Source organism: Herpailurus yagouaroundi, unplaced genomic scaffold, assembly GCF_014898765.1.
Source record: "Herpailurus yagouaroundi ecotype Mexico unplaced genomic scaffold, PumYag 67209, whole genome shotgun sequence".
Taxonomy (NCBI): domain Eukaryota; kingdom Metazoa; phylum Chordata; class Mammalia; order Carnivora; family Felidae; genus Herpailurus; species Herpailurus yagouaroundi.
Genome location: NW_024420049.1, coordinates 1,058,820 through 1,074,604, shown reverse-complemented (window position 1 = coordinate 1,074,604; position 15,785 = coordinate 1,058,820). Strand labels below are relative to the sequence as shown.

Genomic DNA, 15,785 nt, shown 5'->3' with positions numbered 1-15,785 from the left:
GACCCGGCCCCCACGCTGTGTCGTGTGTGAGGGGACCCGGCCCCCACGCTGTGTCGTGTGTGAGGGGACCCGGCCCCCACGCTGTGTCGTGTGTGAGGGGACCCGGCCCCCACGCTGTGTCGTGTGTGAGGGGACCCGGCCCCCACGCTGTGTCGTGTGTGAGGGGACCCGGCCCCCACGCTGTGTCGTGTGTGAGGCGACCCGGCCCCCACGCTGTGTCGTGTGTGAGGCGACCCGGCCCCCACGCTGTGTCGTGTGAGGGGACCCGGTCCCCAAGGCTGTGTCGTGTGTGAGGGGACCCGGCCCCCGGGTTGTGTCGTGTGTGAGGGGACCCGGCCCCCTGGGTTGTGTCGTGTGTGAGGCGACCCGGGCCCCATGCTGTGTCGTGTGAGGGGAATCGGTCCCCAAGGCTGTGTCGTGTGAGGGGACCCGGTCCCAAGGTGGTGTCACACGTGAGTGGATCTGGCCCCCAAGCTGTGTCACATTTGAGGGATTTCGCCCCCACTTTGTATTGTGCAAGAGAGAATCCTGCCCCCAAGTTGTGTCATGTATGAGGGGACCTGCTACCCAGGGTTATGTCGTGTGTGAAGGTCCCAGATCCCTATGTTGTGTCACGTGTGAGGGGACCTGGTCCCCAAGGTTGTGTCATGTGAGGGGACCGGGCCCCAGGTTACACAGCTGTTTTAGGTAATTTGGCCCCTGGGATCATCCCACACTCACTGAATGAGCCACGTCTTCCAGGGTGGCGGAGAAGGACTCGATCAGGCTGTGGGGCAGCTGGGAGAGGAAGCCGACGGTGTCCATGTAGATGACGGCCACGCGGGAGGGCAGCCACCCCGCGTGGGCCGTGACGTCCAGTGTCGCAAACAGCCGATCCTGGGGCCGGACGGCGTCGTCACCCGTCAGGGCCTTGATCAGCGTGGTTTTTCCTGGAAGGTGGGTCACAGGGGACGCGCTGTGTGAGAGGCCCCCTCACCACACGTGTCCCACCTCGGCAGCAGTCGAACCCACGAGCATCCGGCCGAGGCGGCGGCCATGCGTTGTGAGGTCTCTGAGCTCCTAGTCTCCGCCCTGTGTGGTCAGAGAACCTGCCATTCTCGGTCACGCTTGCGGCCCAGAGGGCCAGGGCCCAGGGTACGAGTGCCCGTATGCAGGACGGCGGTGGTGCGGACGGGGTGGTGACGGCCGAGGGGGTGAGGGCACCCGTGCACACCAGGATAGTACAGACCCGGCGGTCACGTTTGTGCACGTGTGGGGGACACGTGATTGGCATCTACTTAGACGAGGCAGGTTCTCCGCGTGTCTGAGATGCAGTAGGTATCTGCGTGGCGGAAAGGTGATGGTGTAGACAGGGGCCGTGGTGCCTACGGGGCATGTGTGTTGTCTGTGAGGTGGGCTGGGTGCCTGTGTAGACAGAGTACTGGTGGTGGAGTTGAGGTATGCGTATAAGGCGGACCGGATGTCGGTGTAGACGGAGTGATGATGGAGTGGGGCGGGTACAGTGTGTGTGACGTAGGCTGGGCGTCTGTGTAGACGGGGTGGTGGTGAAATCGGTGTGTGTGTGTGGGGGGGGTGGACGGGGGTGCCAGCGTTAATGAGTGTGGCGGTGTAGACAGGCAGGAGCTGTATGTGTCTGCAATGGCCCCAGAGGACGTCCCCTCCACTCAGCCTTCCTGCAAGAATGCGCCCGTGTGTGCGCCTGGCCCCCGTGTTCGGGGCCACGCCAGCTCGTGGCCACTGGCTTCAGCCCGCCCCACAGGTGAATGAGGAGATGACCCGGTAGGGCGGCCCCACCTGGATACACAGGTGCCCTCACCACGCAGGTCCCGGGGCACGGACTCCTCTGGGCTGGTGAGCCACGGGCCGCGGGCGTAACCTAGCAGTACTGAGTTCGGTAGCCTCGGCGGAGCTCCAGAAGCTCGGTGCTGACGCCGCCGTGCGGGCGCACTCGCCGTTTCCCACAGGGTGAGAGCCTGTATCTGCCCAAGCGGGATTCTCTGCAGCTGCGGTGCCCCCGCACTTTGTGTTCCAGGTTTTGTGGGAAGTTCCCTCCCTCCTTGAGGACAGGGAGCCGGTGGCGTGAGGCTGGTGGGGACCTCACGCTGGCAGGGGAGTGGACCCCGCGCGGCCCGGCACCCGCTGGCGGACCGGACCCCGACGGTGAGGAAGTCGCACCTGCCGTTGTCTCCCTTTACCGAGCACAGCCGTGAGCTCAGGGCTTCGGGACGAAGGAGACCCGAGGTTCCGTGTCCTGCAGATGATCGCGCTGAGCGCACACGTTAAGGTAAACCACGAGCCCTGTGGTGAGGTCCTACTGCGCAGTCTGAACCGCTTTTATCCTTCTAGGGGCCTGCCCACCATGAATGGTCTTAACACCGTCACCCTTCTGTCTCTCTCTGAGTCTCAACACACCTTTAAGAGAGGGGAGTGCAGTCCGCTGTCCAGCACTCGATGACCACGCCGCTGACCTGACGGGGCACCCGCCGTGGGCCCTGCAAATGCCCCGGGGACACGAGCCACGCTTTCCACCTGTTCTCATCATCCGCCGGCCCTCTGAATCCCAGGGCCTTGTTGCGTTGGCGAGCGGTGTCTCCCCAAATGCACTAGCAGGGTGGTGGGGGGACGGTGGACCCCCCCAGGAGCCCCCAGAACTTCTCTCACCGCAGTTTGTGTATCCCACCATGGAGACCACAGGAAACTCCCGCCGTCTGCGCTGCCTTCCCAGGAGACGCCTTTTCTCCCGAAGTCTGTCCAGGGCCTTACGAATCTTCAGCTCCTTGTCCTTCAGCAGGCGCCGTTGCACCTGCACGAGCGATTCTCCTACAAACACCCAACACGGCGAGTCGGCGAGCACACTCACAAAGACGTGAGAGCAGAGTGAGCCACGCGGGTCCCTGTGTGCGTTGTGGACAGGCATTCTGCCGCTGGGCCCCGCCCCCCGCCCCGCCGGTCTGCTCCTCTATACTGCCCCAGCACCTTCCTGTCTGACAGATGGCTTCACCCAGTGGAGGGTGGCCTCGCCTCCGGACTTCCGCCCTCTGAGGCCACCTGGGCTCCCCTTTATTTGGCAGTAAGGGAGAGCCTCAGAAGGACAGCCCCCATGATATCCAGAGCCACCTGAGCGGTGCCCCAAAGACACATCTACATCCTGACCCCTGGGACCTGTGAACGGTAACTCATTTCGGAATATGGTCTGGGCGCATATAACTGGTGAGGGATCTGAGGGGTCATCCCGGGTCAGCGTGGCCCTAAATCCAAAGACAAATGTCTGCGTAACAGAAGAGAAGACAGAGGAGAAGCCGTGTGAAGATGTGAAGACCCATGTGGGAGGGACGCAGCCACGAGCCCAGGGACGCCTGGAGCCCCAGAAGCTGCAAGAGGCAGGAAGGACCCTCCCCTGGAGCCTCTGGAGGGAGCACAGCCCTGCCCACTTGGATCTCAGTGGCCCTGCCCACCCCCCCCCCCCCCCCGCCCCGATCTCAGCGGCCCCGCCCCCACCCCACCCCCCAGATCTCAGACTTCTGGTCTCCAGAGCTGACAGAGGAGATTCCTGAGGTTTGAAGGCTCTGGCTTGTGGTCCTTCATTGCAGCCACCCCAGCAGACCACGTAGATATTCTAGTTTGTGTGAATGGGACCATGTACGAGGTCACACGCAGCCCCACTGGGATCTTTCAGCGCTGCTGTCCCCTTCGTAAGGGTGGCTGCCGTGACATACCCCCTTGTGAGCACGCGGTGGCAAGACCTCACGTTACCTGACCCCATGATGTAGCGTGAGCCTCCTCCCCGTCCATCCAGGCGGGTGGTGCTGCTCAGGTGGGACCTGCCGTGGAAAGGGGGCGCCTCAGTAGACAGGGTGAGACGTCCGTGCCCACCTAGGGGGAGCGCACCAGCTGACAGCACACAGACGCGAGGGTGAGATGAGAACTCTGGGTGCAGAGAGCGAGGCAGGGGGTCACGGAAGGGGGGGCCCCCGCAGCGGGGTGACCTGTCCGGGTAGGCTCGCTGCTTGGACAGGAGCCTGACAGGCCTCGTCCGGGAGGGCACGCCAGCCCCGCCTTCCGTCTTCCCCGCACCCCAGGCAACGGGTCGGACACGCGACTATGCGAGCCCGAGGGCTGGGGTGTGCCCCGGACCTGAGAAGGGGGAGCTCAGCCAGCGCCACCTGCAGCCGGGCCTCCTTCGTCCGGGCGTTGCGGCGGCAAATGGAAAGAACAACGGAGAATCGGTCAAACACCTGCACGCCCCAGGCGGCCTCGAGTTCTTTCTGGAAACGGAGGGAGGGAGGGAGGGCATCTGCAGCGGTGTCTCGGGTGAAGGGGGCCGCCGAGATGGCGTCGGCGATCCATCCCGGGGCCTCCTCCGTCCGACCCGACTCCCTCCGCCCTCCGCCCTCCGCCCGGAGCGTGGGAAGCGCCCGAGACTCCCGCGTACCTTGGTGGGCGGGGCCATCCTCTCCACGTTCAGAAAGACCGCGGTGATTTCTGGCAACGCTCGGATTTTCTCTGAGGAAAAGAGAAGGTTCGGTCGGAGGTCAGGGCTCCATGGGGTCTGTCGTGGGGCCGACCCTGGGCTCAGGCTGGCTGTGGTCACCGGGTACCCCTCGACTCCCTGAGTGCGTATTTGGGAAGTCGGGTGTGTGAGGCAGGGGAGGGGAGGACCGGGGTCCCTTCGGGGGTCGTGGGTCTTGCACACGCAGGTGACACGACCCCACGGGGTCTGAATGGCTCCGTGACCTGCGGTGACAGAGCCGGGCGGCGAGCACCCCCTCAGCGTATCCGCAGGGCTCGCCGCTCTGAAGTGTGACACCCCCGGGGGTCCCTGGAAGGCAGGGTTCACACACAGCACCCTGTCTGCGGGGAGGGCCGGGCTGGGGCCCCGGGGCCGGTTTCCACCGGACTCTGAATTGCCCCGACGGCCCCACTGGGCACAGTTCGGGCTGCGATCGGGGCACGGAGGCGTTTCGGACGTCTGATCCAAGTTCCCGCGAGGACGCCTCTCCTCGGCCCAGACGGCGAGAGCCCCACCGTTCCTGCTCCAGGAGGAAGAGAGCCAGGGAGCAGGGCCCACCTGTCAGGTGCCGCAAGGTCCCTCTGCCGAACGCGACCTTCCCGTCGGGTGTTCCGGTGGGCACCACCATCCTTTCCACCACCGACCAGCGGTCCAGCGTGTGGACCAGAGATTCCGCCTCCGCCACCTGCCGGTCAGCTTCGGGGAGACACAGGGCCAGGGTGAGGGGCACACCCCTGCGAGGTCGGCCCCGGGGCCCCGTGCTCCCCAGCTCGGATGGCTGCCCGCACGGCGGCACAGAGGTCCGGACGCAGCACCCAGGTAGGCACCTGGTCCGAAACACAGCTGTGTGCCCCCAGGCCCAGACCGTTGCAGGCTCCGCTCACGCCGGACGCCGGGGGCTGGGCAGACAACGGGACGTGGGCTCGGTGAGGCCCCCGCGGTCTGTCGTGACCCAGCGGACAGCGGGTCTCGTGACGGAGCCCAGGAACTGGCTACATTCATTGCCTGCAGGGTGGGCTGTGAGCCCCCGCTTAGGCACGGAGTGGGGCGCTGGTGCCGGTGGGTCCTGGGGCTTGGAGTCCTGACTGCTGCCGACAGGGCTGAGGGGGGGCTCAGGGCTCCGTGACACGGAGGCCAGCGTGCTGGGTCCCACCCCTGTGACGCTTGTACTAAGCGCCCGCTGTGCCCCAGTGCGGTCCGCCCTCTCCCGGCGGCCGCCTTGGAGCACAGTGTCCTCAGGTTCCCCTGAGGGACCTCGCTGGTCCTCCTCACCTCGCCCCTCTGGGTGGGGTCCCCCGATTCGACTCCTTAACCGTCACGTGTGGGGCATCGGCAACCCCCACAGACGCGGTCTTTCCTGACCTCCTTGGGGGGCCACATCCCCACTCAACCGTGGATCACCGTGCAGCTTCCCACAACCCCCCTGGCGGTCCTGCTCCTGTGGCCACTCCCACAGCCACCGGCCTGCGGGTCTGGTCGAAGTGCCACGTGGGACCCCCAACGCTAATGCTCGGGGATCCACCAGGTGGGGATGAAACCTCAGGACACTTGTGTATTCACAGTTCACGTGCACGGGCTCACTCACAACTGGGCCCTGCTCGCAGGACTACGGAGGCTTCCCCCACCCCTCACCTCCCCACCCCTGCACCACAACTCCCTACCCCTGCACCACAGCTCCCCACCCCTGCCCCACACCTCCCCTCCCCGCCCCACACCTCCCCTCCCCTGCCTCACACCTCGGCACCACACCACTGAAGACCAGTTGACACCACTTCCTTGTACCCCATCTATCATATCCGGCCATTAGGAGAAAATTACAGGGTATACCGACAGGTGACAAACGTGATGTAAAGACACAGAGCAGCGTCAGAGCCAGTGGAATATGGCAGGAATGCTGGAATTATCGGACCAGGAACTTACAACAACTATGATTCATATGCTAAGGGCTTTGACAGATAAAGGAGCCGGCACGCAAGGACAGATGGGCAACGTAAGCAGACAGATGGAAATTTGAAGAAAGAGCCAAACAGAAATGCTGGCTGTCACAAACACTCCAACGAAAAGGAAGAATCTGCTAATAGGCTTATGAGTGGGCTGGGCAAGGCCAAGGAATGAATCTCTAAGCTTGAAGACAGGACAAGAGTCGTGATGAAGAAATGCCGACTGTGAATGACGTAGAGAAACTGAAAAGTCAAGCCACAAACTAGAAGAAAATATTTGTAAAAAACATCTGAGAAAGGGCTATTATCCAGAACTCTTAAAACTTAGCAATAAAAGAAGAACTTGAGGGGTGCCTGAGGGCTCAGTCGGTCGAGCGTCCGACCTTGGCTCAGGTCATGATCTCGTGGTTCGTGAGTTCGAGCCCCACGTCGGGCTCTGTGCTGACAGCTCAGAGCCCGGAGCCTGCTTCGGATTCTGTGTCTCTCTCTCCTTCTGCCCTTGCCCTGCTGGCACTCTGTCTCTGTCTCTCAAAAAGTGAATAAACATTAAAAAGTGTATTTTAAGGGGCCCCTGGGTGGCTCAATGGGTCGAGTGTCCAACTCCGGCTCAGGGCATGATCTCGCAGCTCGTGAGTTCGAGTCCCGCATCAGGCTCTGTGCTGAGAGCTCAGAGCCTGGAGCCTGCTTTGGATTCTGTGTCTCTCTCTCTCTGCCCCTTCCCTGCTCATGCTCTGTCTCTCAAAGATGAATAAACTTTAAAAAAAAAAACAAAAAAAAAACAAAAAAAAAAACTTGATCAAAAGCTGGGTCAAACAGGACGCCTCAGTGGCTTGGTCGGTTGAGGGTCTGACTTTGGCTCAGGTCACAATCTTATGGTTTGTGAGATCGAGCTCTGCGCGGGGCTGTCAGTGGGAGTTGGCTTGGGACCCTCTGCCCCCTCTCTCTTCACCTCTCCCGCTCCCGCTCTCTGAGAAATAAACTTTAAAAACATTTATAATAAAAATATAAAAAAACAAAAGCTGGGCTGAAGACCTAACACACACTTGACCACAGAAGCTGGGGAGAGACGCTCTACACCATATGTGGTCGGGGAAATGAACGCACGTTACCTCGAGAGCCACGCACACCTGTGAGGCTGGCCCAGACGCAGAACGCGGACAACACCTGACACTGGTGACACGGGTGCAGCAAGAACCCTCCTTCATCACTGATGGGAACCCAAAGTGGTGCAGCCGCTGGCAAAGCAGTTTGGTGCTTTCTTATAAAACCAAATGTGCTCTTACCAGAGGGTCCAGCAGAATGCTCCCTGGTATTTACCCAAGTGAACAGAAACTTAGGTCCACACAAAGCTGCACGTGGATGTTTACGGCAGCTTGGAAGCAACCTTGATGTCCCTCAGCAGGTGGATGAATAAATACACTGGGGGCCATCCAGACAATAGGGTCTTAGCACCACCAGAAACAAATGAGCTGTATGGCCATAGAAACTCACGCAGGAGCCTTAGATGCATGTGATTGAGCGACAGGAGCCGGTCTGAAAAGGCTGCGTAGTGGAATGTTCTAACCCCATGATGTTCTGGAAAAGGCAGAACGAGGCACATAGTAAAAATATCTGCAGTTGCCAGGAAGGGGGTGGGGTGAAGCATGAACAGGAGGGGCAGTGAAATCCTCTGCAGAATCCTGTAATGATGGATCCGTAACATTGTACATTGTCTAGACCCACAGAGCGTGAAACACTGAGAGTGAATCGTACTGTAAACCATGGACTCTGGGTGATTCCATGTTCACGTAGGTTCCTGGATCGTAATACGTGTCCTGCTCTGATGGGGATGCTGGTAACACATGAGGCTAACCAGGTGGGACAGGAGGTATAGGGAACCCTCTGTACTGTCTTCTCAAGTTTCCTGTGCAACTAACACTACTCTAAAAGGATTTAAAAGAGAAAACAAGGAACATAGCACTGAGATGCAATGTTCTTGAACAGGAAAGTTCACAGGAACAGAGAGCAGATTCGTGGCTGTGAGGGACTAGATGGGGATGCGATGCAAAGTGGCTGGTATTAAGGGGACAGGGCCTCCTGTGGTGATATGAACCACACAGAGGGGCTGGCTGCAATGTGCTAAATGCTACTGAACTGTGCCCAGCAGAAGGCTAATTGTACGAATGACATGTTAATAAAGGTCTAAGGGGAAGAGGGGAATTAAAAGAACCCACTGTATCAGGTCACCCTCCTGCTCAATGCAGAGTACTCGTGACAACCCCAGCACTTACAGCCCACATCAGTGTGTGTTAGACACCCAGGGACTCCACTGTAAGTGCCCCCACCTCCCCAAAGCCACCCAGCCAGCCTGCCGAGGGTCACAGGCCGTGCTCCCTGGAGGACCCCTCTCTGGAGACTGTCCTCACATCTCTGTGCCTGCCCCTTTCCACTGTGGGGTCTGGTCTTCCCAAGCCATTCAGGATCGCCTGCTGAGACCCTCGAACCAGGTTTTCGTCCACCCGAAGCACGTGGGCCCAAGAGGTGGCTCTCTGCCGTGAGTGCATGCTGTGCCCCGAGCCTCCATCAGCACAGGCACAGCACTGGCTGTTAGCTACTGGGGGGAACGGTGGTGGTCCCAGGCAGCTGCCCTGGAGAGGGCAGGCAGACAAGGGTTTGCGGTTCCGGGTATAAAGTGCATGTACTATAACCGTCTTCTTGCGCAATCTTTAGTATTCAGTGGTTACATAAATGAAAATGCTGCACAGTAAGGTACTTAAGGATCCATCTCACACACACACACACACACACTCACAAACACACACAGACGGGGCACACTGGCTCTAGACTTTTGTTAGATTCTTTACAAAAGAACGGGTAGGACACAACACACAATGCAGGGGAGAGGAGGGCTTAACCAGGAAGCAGGCAGAGAGGGGATAGGGCCAGGCAGCAGAGAGCTGGTGCTGCCTCCAGCAGGTTTAAGGGGGATGGGTGCTGGCATTTCAGTGCTGCGCTTAGCGCCCCGCCCCCTCAGCCCAAGCCCTCCGAGTCTCCGCCCCCCGATGCCCCGCCCCTCCCGATCTCCGCCCCCAGAGCGCCAGCCCTGACCTCTGGCATTGGAAGCCCCGCCCATCCGAATCTCCGCCCCCAGCGCCAGCCCTGAAAGCCCCGCCCCCAGCCTCCACTCCGGAGTTCAAGCGCCTACAAACACGCCCCCCAAGCCCCGACCCCCCACTGAGCTCCAGCCCGATTCTCCCGAGTCTCCGCCCCCTGGAAGCCCTGCCTCTGAGACCCCGGCTCTGCCCGCGGCGCAGTTCCTGCGCACCTCGGGTCCGCTGCGGCTTCCCGGGTCCCCACTTGACCTCAGGGTGAACCAGGCACACATACTGGGTCCCCACCGGCAGCAAAGGGTCCCTCCTCAGCAGCTCCTCCTCCTCTTCTTCCTCGTCCTCGGCATCTTCTGGTTCCTCCACCTCTCCCGTTCGGCTTCTCGGGCCATCAGCCGGTGGGCCCCGTCCGCCGCCCCCTCGCCCCTTGAGGCCCCCGGGCCCGAAGGTGGCGAGCGCGCGCTCAGGGCAGAACAGCAGCGGCGGCGCGGGTCTCGGAGCCCGGTGGCAAAGAACCACGCGAGACAGCCAGGCCCCCGGGCAGATGGCGGCCCGCAAGGCCTACTTCCCGCGCTCACCGGAACGCTATGGGGCGGGGCTTCGGGTGGGGCGTGTTCCCATGCGAACTCCCCATTGGCCGCCGGACTTAACGTGCTCGTCGCCGCTTGATTGACGCGAGTGGTCCTGGGCAGGCAAAATTTGGGACTACGCCGCCGCCGGGGATTAGCTTCGCTTCCGCGGATCCTGCTCGGGGTGTATGCCCGCATCGGTAGTGCCACCAGCGGGGCAGGCGCGGGCATCCGACCCTGGGCGGGCGCTTCCCCACACCCGTCCCTATCCGGCTTCTGAGCGGGACCGGTGGTTTGGTCCTGGAGGCCTGACTGCTCCCTCAGAGGTCCCACATACTGCCAGGAGGTACGAGGCTGCCCCGGGGGTGGGGGTGCCTACAAATCCTGCCGCGGGAGTCCGAGTGAGGCCGCGGGGGTCCACATCCAGCCTTGGGGTTAGAGGAGCTCCCTCGGGGGTCCCACATCCAGCCTTGGAGATAGGAGTGCTCCCTCAGCGGTCCCACATCCTGTATTGGGGGTCCGAGTGCTGCCCCGTGGGGGGGTCTCCACATCCTGCCTTGGGGTCCGAGTGAGGCCGCGGGGGGCACACGTCATGACTTGAGGCTCAAGAATGCTCCCCCAGGGTTCCCGCACCCTGCTTAGGGGTGTTAAGGCACCCCTTGGGGGGTCCTACATACTGCCTTGGGGGGTCCGAGTGCTCCTCAGGGTTTCCCACATCTTGCCTTGGGGGTCTGAGACCTTTTCGGGGGTCCGGAATTCTACCTTGCAGGTCTAGTACTGCACTGGGGGATCCCACATCCTGCCTTGGAGGGTGGCCCATACATTTGTCTGGCCATGGAACCCAAAAACTAATCCGGACCGGCACCCTCCCTTATGCACTCCACTCAGCCCTTTCGGTCAACAACTGCACTGTTGTGGGTTCAGTCCCTGGAGCCTCCTGGGACCTAACCCTAAATATAACTGAAACCCTAACCATAACCCTCAACCGAAACCTAACCCTATCTCCAAACCTAACCCTATGCTTGACCTGCACCATCCCATGGGCCCTCACTTCAGCCCTCCAGGGAGATCACCAGCCCGGAGTAGCTTCGGCCCTGGCGACATTCCTGGACCAAACCCTAACCTAGCTAAGACTCTCTCCCCATGGGGACCCATTACCAAAGTCTGACAACACCATGCACATGGGGTCCAAGAGCGGTGCAGGATCACTTGGCACAGAACCTGGAACATCAACATGTCATCTCCAAGGCCCGGCAGAAGCTGCCCAGGAGGATTCCTGCTGCCAACCCGACAGGGGCCATTTATTTGTGTGGCCTTGGAACCCAAAGACTAATCCTGACCGGCACCTTCCCATGTGTACTCCACTCAGCCCGTCGGGGAGACAACTGCACTGCTCTGGGTTCAGCAGCTGGAGCCTCCTGGGACCTAACCCTAACCCTAACCCTAACTGTAACCCTAACCATAACCCTCACCCTAAGCCTAACCCTGTCTCAAACCCTAACCCTACACTTGATCCGTACCCTCCCATATGCCCTCACTTCAGCCCTCGAGAGAGATCACGAACCTGTGTCGCTTCGGCCCTGGCGATGTCCCTGGACCAAACCTTAACCCTAGCTAAGGCTCTCACTCCATGGGGACCCAATTCCAAAGTCTGACAACAGCAAACACGTGGGTTCCAGAATCAGTGTAGAAATACTCGGCATGGAACGTGGAACGTCATGTCATTACCCAAGGGTGACTGCAGCTGCAGGAGAGGATTCCTGAGCCTACGCAAAGAGTGGCACATACATTTGTCTGGCTTTGGAACACAAGGACTAATCCTGACAGGAACCGTCCCTTGTGCAGTCCACTCAGCCCTTCAGGGAGACAACTGCACTGCTCTGGGTTCAGAGCCTGGAGCCTCCTTGAACCTAAACCTAACCCTAACTGTAACCCTAACCATAACCCTCACCCTAACCCTAACTCTATCCCTTACCTACACTTGACCTGCACCCTTCATGGGCCCTCACTTCAGCCCTCGAGGGAAATCACGAGACTGGAGTCACTTCATCCCTGGTGACGTCTCTGGACCGAACCCTCACTGAAGCTAAGGCTGTCTCCTGATGAGGACCCATTCCTAACTCTGAAAACACCATGCACATGGGTCCCAGTAGTGGTGCATGATCAATCTGAGGGAATGTGGAAAATCACCATGTCATTTCCAAAGCTCAATTGGATTTGCACGACGGGGCTCCTGACGCCCTGCTGAAGAGTGGCCCACACAAGAGGCTGGCTCTGGAAGCCAAAATCTAAGCCTGACCGGCAGCCTTAACCTAACCCTAACCCTAACCCTAACCCTACACCTACCCTAACCCCTACCCCTATCCCTAACTTTAACCCTAACCCATTTCAAGTTTCCCCACTGGTGCCCCAGGTAGAAATAGACAATTGGGAACAAATTAATGAATGAACACAGATTGAACATCTGTGTTTTATTTTTATTTATTTATTTTTAATGTTTTTAAATGTTTTTATTTATTTTTGAGACAGAGAGAGACAGAGCATGAGCAGAGGAGGGGCAGAGAGAGAGGGAGACACAGAATCCAAAGCAGGCTCCAGGCTCTGAGCTGTCAGCACAAAACCCGACATGGGGCTCTCACTCATGGACTGTGAGATCATGACCTGAGCTGAAGTCAGACCCTTAACCGACTGAGCCACCCAGGCACCCCGAACATCTGTGTTTTAAATGAACATCTGTGTTAAATGAACACAGATGGAACATATTTGATATTGAAAGGGATTTGATATTTAAACGTATTAAGTTTGTTGGTTTAAGATAGACATGTCTTTAAAGTTATCATTAAGTAAATAAAACTTTTTTTATTTAAAAAAATTTTTAATGTTTATTTTTTGAGGGTGAGACAGAGTGTGAGCGGGCGAGGGGCAGAGAGAAAGAGGGAGGCACAGAATCCGAAGCAGGCTCCAGGCTCTGAGCTGTCAGCACAGAGCTCAACATGGGGCTCAAAACCACAAGCTGTGAGATCATAACCTGAGCCGAAGTCAGATGCTTAACTGACTGAGCCACCCAGGCGCCCCCATAAAATTTTTTTCTACCTAATGTTTTCTGAAGGTCAAATAAGGTCTTGTTATCTCTGTTACAATTTGTCAGCAAAAAAGGTGACTTATAATGATGGTTAATTTTGTCTGTCTCAAAGTTTTCATGGGTAATTTTTACGATAAGCTTTCAAAATTTTTGGTAACCTAAAACGTTAAAGTTTTGCTTGCATGATAAATTGAGAATTGAGATTGAATTAATTGGATATCAGGCGAGATAAGAGGCTAATTACTAATTACTAAATGTAAGTTTGTGCTTCTGACTTGTTGCAGAGAAACAAAGGATATTTGGATATGTGAGGAAACATGCTTAATAGATTCATAAGTTTGTCATCTAAAGAAATTCTGCTGTAACGTAGAGTTCACATTTGGTTACTACTTAGTTTTCAGTGGAGACTAAGATTTCTAAGAGTTAAAATTCTGCTAAATGTAGTTAACACTGATGGAAATAAGAAAAGGAACTCTGTAGAGAAGTAGGAGATATGAAATAAAGATATAAAAAATTGAAATATATTTTTGTTGAAGGTAAAAAAAAGTAATCTTGTCCTAAATGAGACTGGTTATTTTAAAAGAAATGGGTTGGGAGAAAATCTAAATGGAAAGGAAAGTCGTAGAAGGTCTATGCGGGGAAATCTTTGGAAAGGAATTTTATGTGTGGTCAGGATGGGCTAGGGTTAAAATAATTGGATTTTAGGGGCACCTGGGTGGCTCAGTCAGTTGAGCATCTGACTTCAGATCAAGTCATGATCTCACGGTTCGTGAGTTCGAGCCCTGCATCGGGCTCTGTGCTGACAGCTCAGAGCCTGGAACCTGCTTTGGATTCTGTGTCTCCCTCTATGTCCTCCCCTCCTCCCCTTCTCAAAAATAAATAAACATTAAAAAATTTTTAAAAATAAATGGATTGTAAATTGCACTGTGTTAAGATTCAATTCCTCCTCCTTTGATCCAAAGGCTTGGAAAATAATAGCAATACCCTTGGTGTCGGCCTCCAAATTCTCCACATTTGTGTTGTTTCTGTTTAGCAGAGAATGGATGCCTCTGCCATATGAGGAATGGATGATATATAAAGGGCTTTTACTGAGATATATGGGAGCCATCTTACTAAACTTAGCCCATTGTATGCCAAAATTGATATCCACATGGCTGGAACATATGTGTGTGGGCATTGCTAAAAAGGCAGGGAAATAGACCTTGACTTTGGCCCTTTAATCCCCTCCCTCAATGGTGGGTGATCAATATGTAAGTTCCTGTTGGGCAAAAATAAAATTAGTGCATTCTATGACAACCAGGGAAGTCTCGCTTGGTCACAGTCCATACCCCCAAGGTCCTGCAGGCAGGAAACGGAGGGGTAGGAGAAATTGGGGAAGAAAAGGTCAGCTCTCAGGGGTAAGGTCAAGCCTGGGTAAGAGTGGCTACTCCCAGCACCTCACAAGACTGACAGGGCTTTTGGCTGCCAGTCACATAGCCAGCCAAAACACGGGGTCAGAAGATCAGGTTTCTCCTGGCCAGCTATAGGAAATTGAGATAAGGGATGCCTTTCTTCCTTTTTCTTATAGATGGATAATTCCCCAACCAAGGCCATTATTCCTTTGGAATGCATTATGATTCATTTCCTATTGCACAAAGCCTTGGCCCCAATACAAATTGGAGGAGAAAACATGGCTTCAGAAGGAAAATATCATGGATAATACTATCCTACAATTGAACTTCTTTTGCAAATGTAAAGAAAAATGGGGAGAATCTCCCTATGTTCATTGTTTTGGGGCCTTAAATCAAAATATATGTAAGCAATGTAAGGTGGATCCTGATTTAATGGCAAACCTTTCTAAAGCCCAGCAGTCAAGAGGGGAAACAATTAAGGGCCCCTTACCTGTATCCAAAACAGACCTAGAGAAGGAGGACGGAAAGTCTTCCACCTCAACCTCCTCCTCCTCGGGTCCTCAATCTATATAAAAAAATTCAACTCTGCTCCCTGCTACCCACCTTATCCAGGCACGTTTCCCTTACAAGAAGCTAGAATGCCAGAAGGGGAAACCATTACATTATAAGATTTAAGACAGATAAAAAGAGATCTAGGTAAATTTTCTGATCGGATAAAAATGTACAGGCTTTTCAGAATATTGAGTATGTTTTTAAGTTGACCTGGAAAAATATAATGCTTTTGTTAAATCAGACTCTTAAGGCAGAAAAATGTGGGGTTCAGGTAGCAGCTAAAAGATATGGAGATGAGCAACTCATTAATTACCATGGGACTGGAGGTCCTATAGGGAACTTTCAGCTCCCTACTACTGGAGCTCAGGCAGTTCCACCCCAAGATCCTAATTGGGACCATGACCATCCCAATGGGGAATGATATTGCTCCACCTCCAAGCTTATGTTTTGGAAAAATTAAAGAAATCTAAGATTAAGCCCTTAAATTATGCTAAATTAGCCACTATTTTACAAACACAAAATGAGAGCCTGATGGCCTTCCTGGAGACGTTGAGGGAATCTCTCATTAAATATATGGGTATCTCCCCTGACACCTCTAAGGCTGAGATGATTTTAAAGGACAAAGTTGTCACTCAGTCAGCCCAAGATATTCAGA

The 15,785-nt window shown here is 56.2% G+C and overlaps 1 protein-coding gene across 1 annotated transcript; it reads right to left on the bottom strand.

The window, feature by feature from the left end:
• Window positions 1–126: 126 nt before the first annotated feature.
• On the bottom strand, window positions 127–10,336 carry LOC121024833 (putative GTP-binding protein 6). Its single transcript, XM_040467124.1, has 8 exons — window positions 10,160–10,336; window positions 9,755–10,097; window positions 5,069–5,206; window positions 4,433–4,503; window positions 4,135–4,265; window positions 3,754–3,821; window positions 2,662–2,820; window positions 127–929 (listed from the first exon to the last, which is right to left on the bottom strand). The coding sequence occupies exons 1-8, from the start codon at window positions 10,334–10,336 to the stop codon at window positions 706–708; spliced, it is 1,311 nt and encodes a 436-aa protein (XP_040323058.1). The 3' UTR covers window positions 127–705.
• Window positions 10,337–15,785: the final 5,449 nt, after the last annotated feature.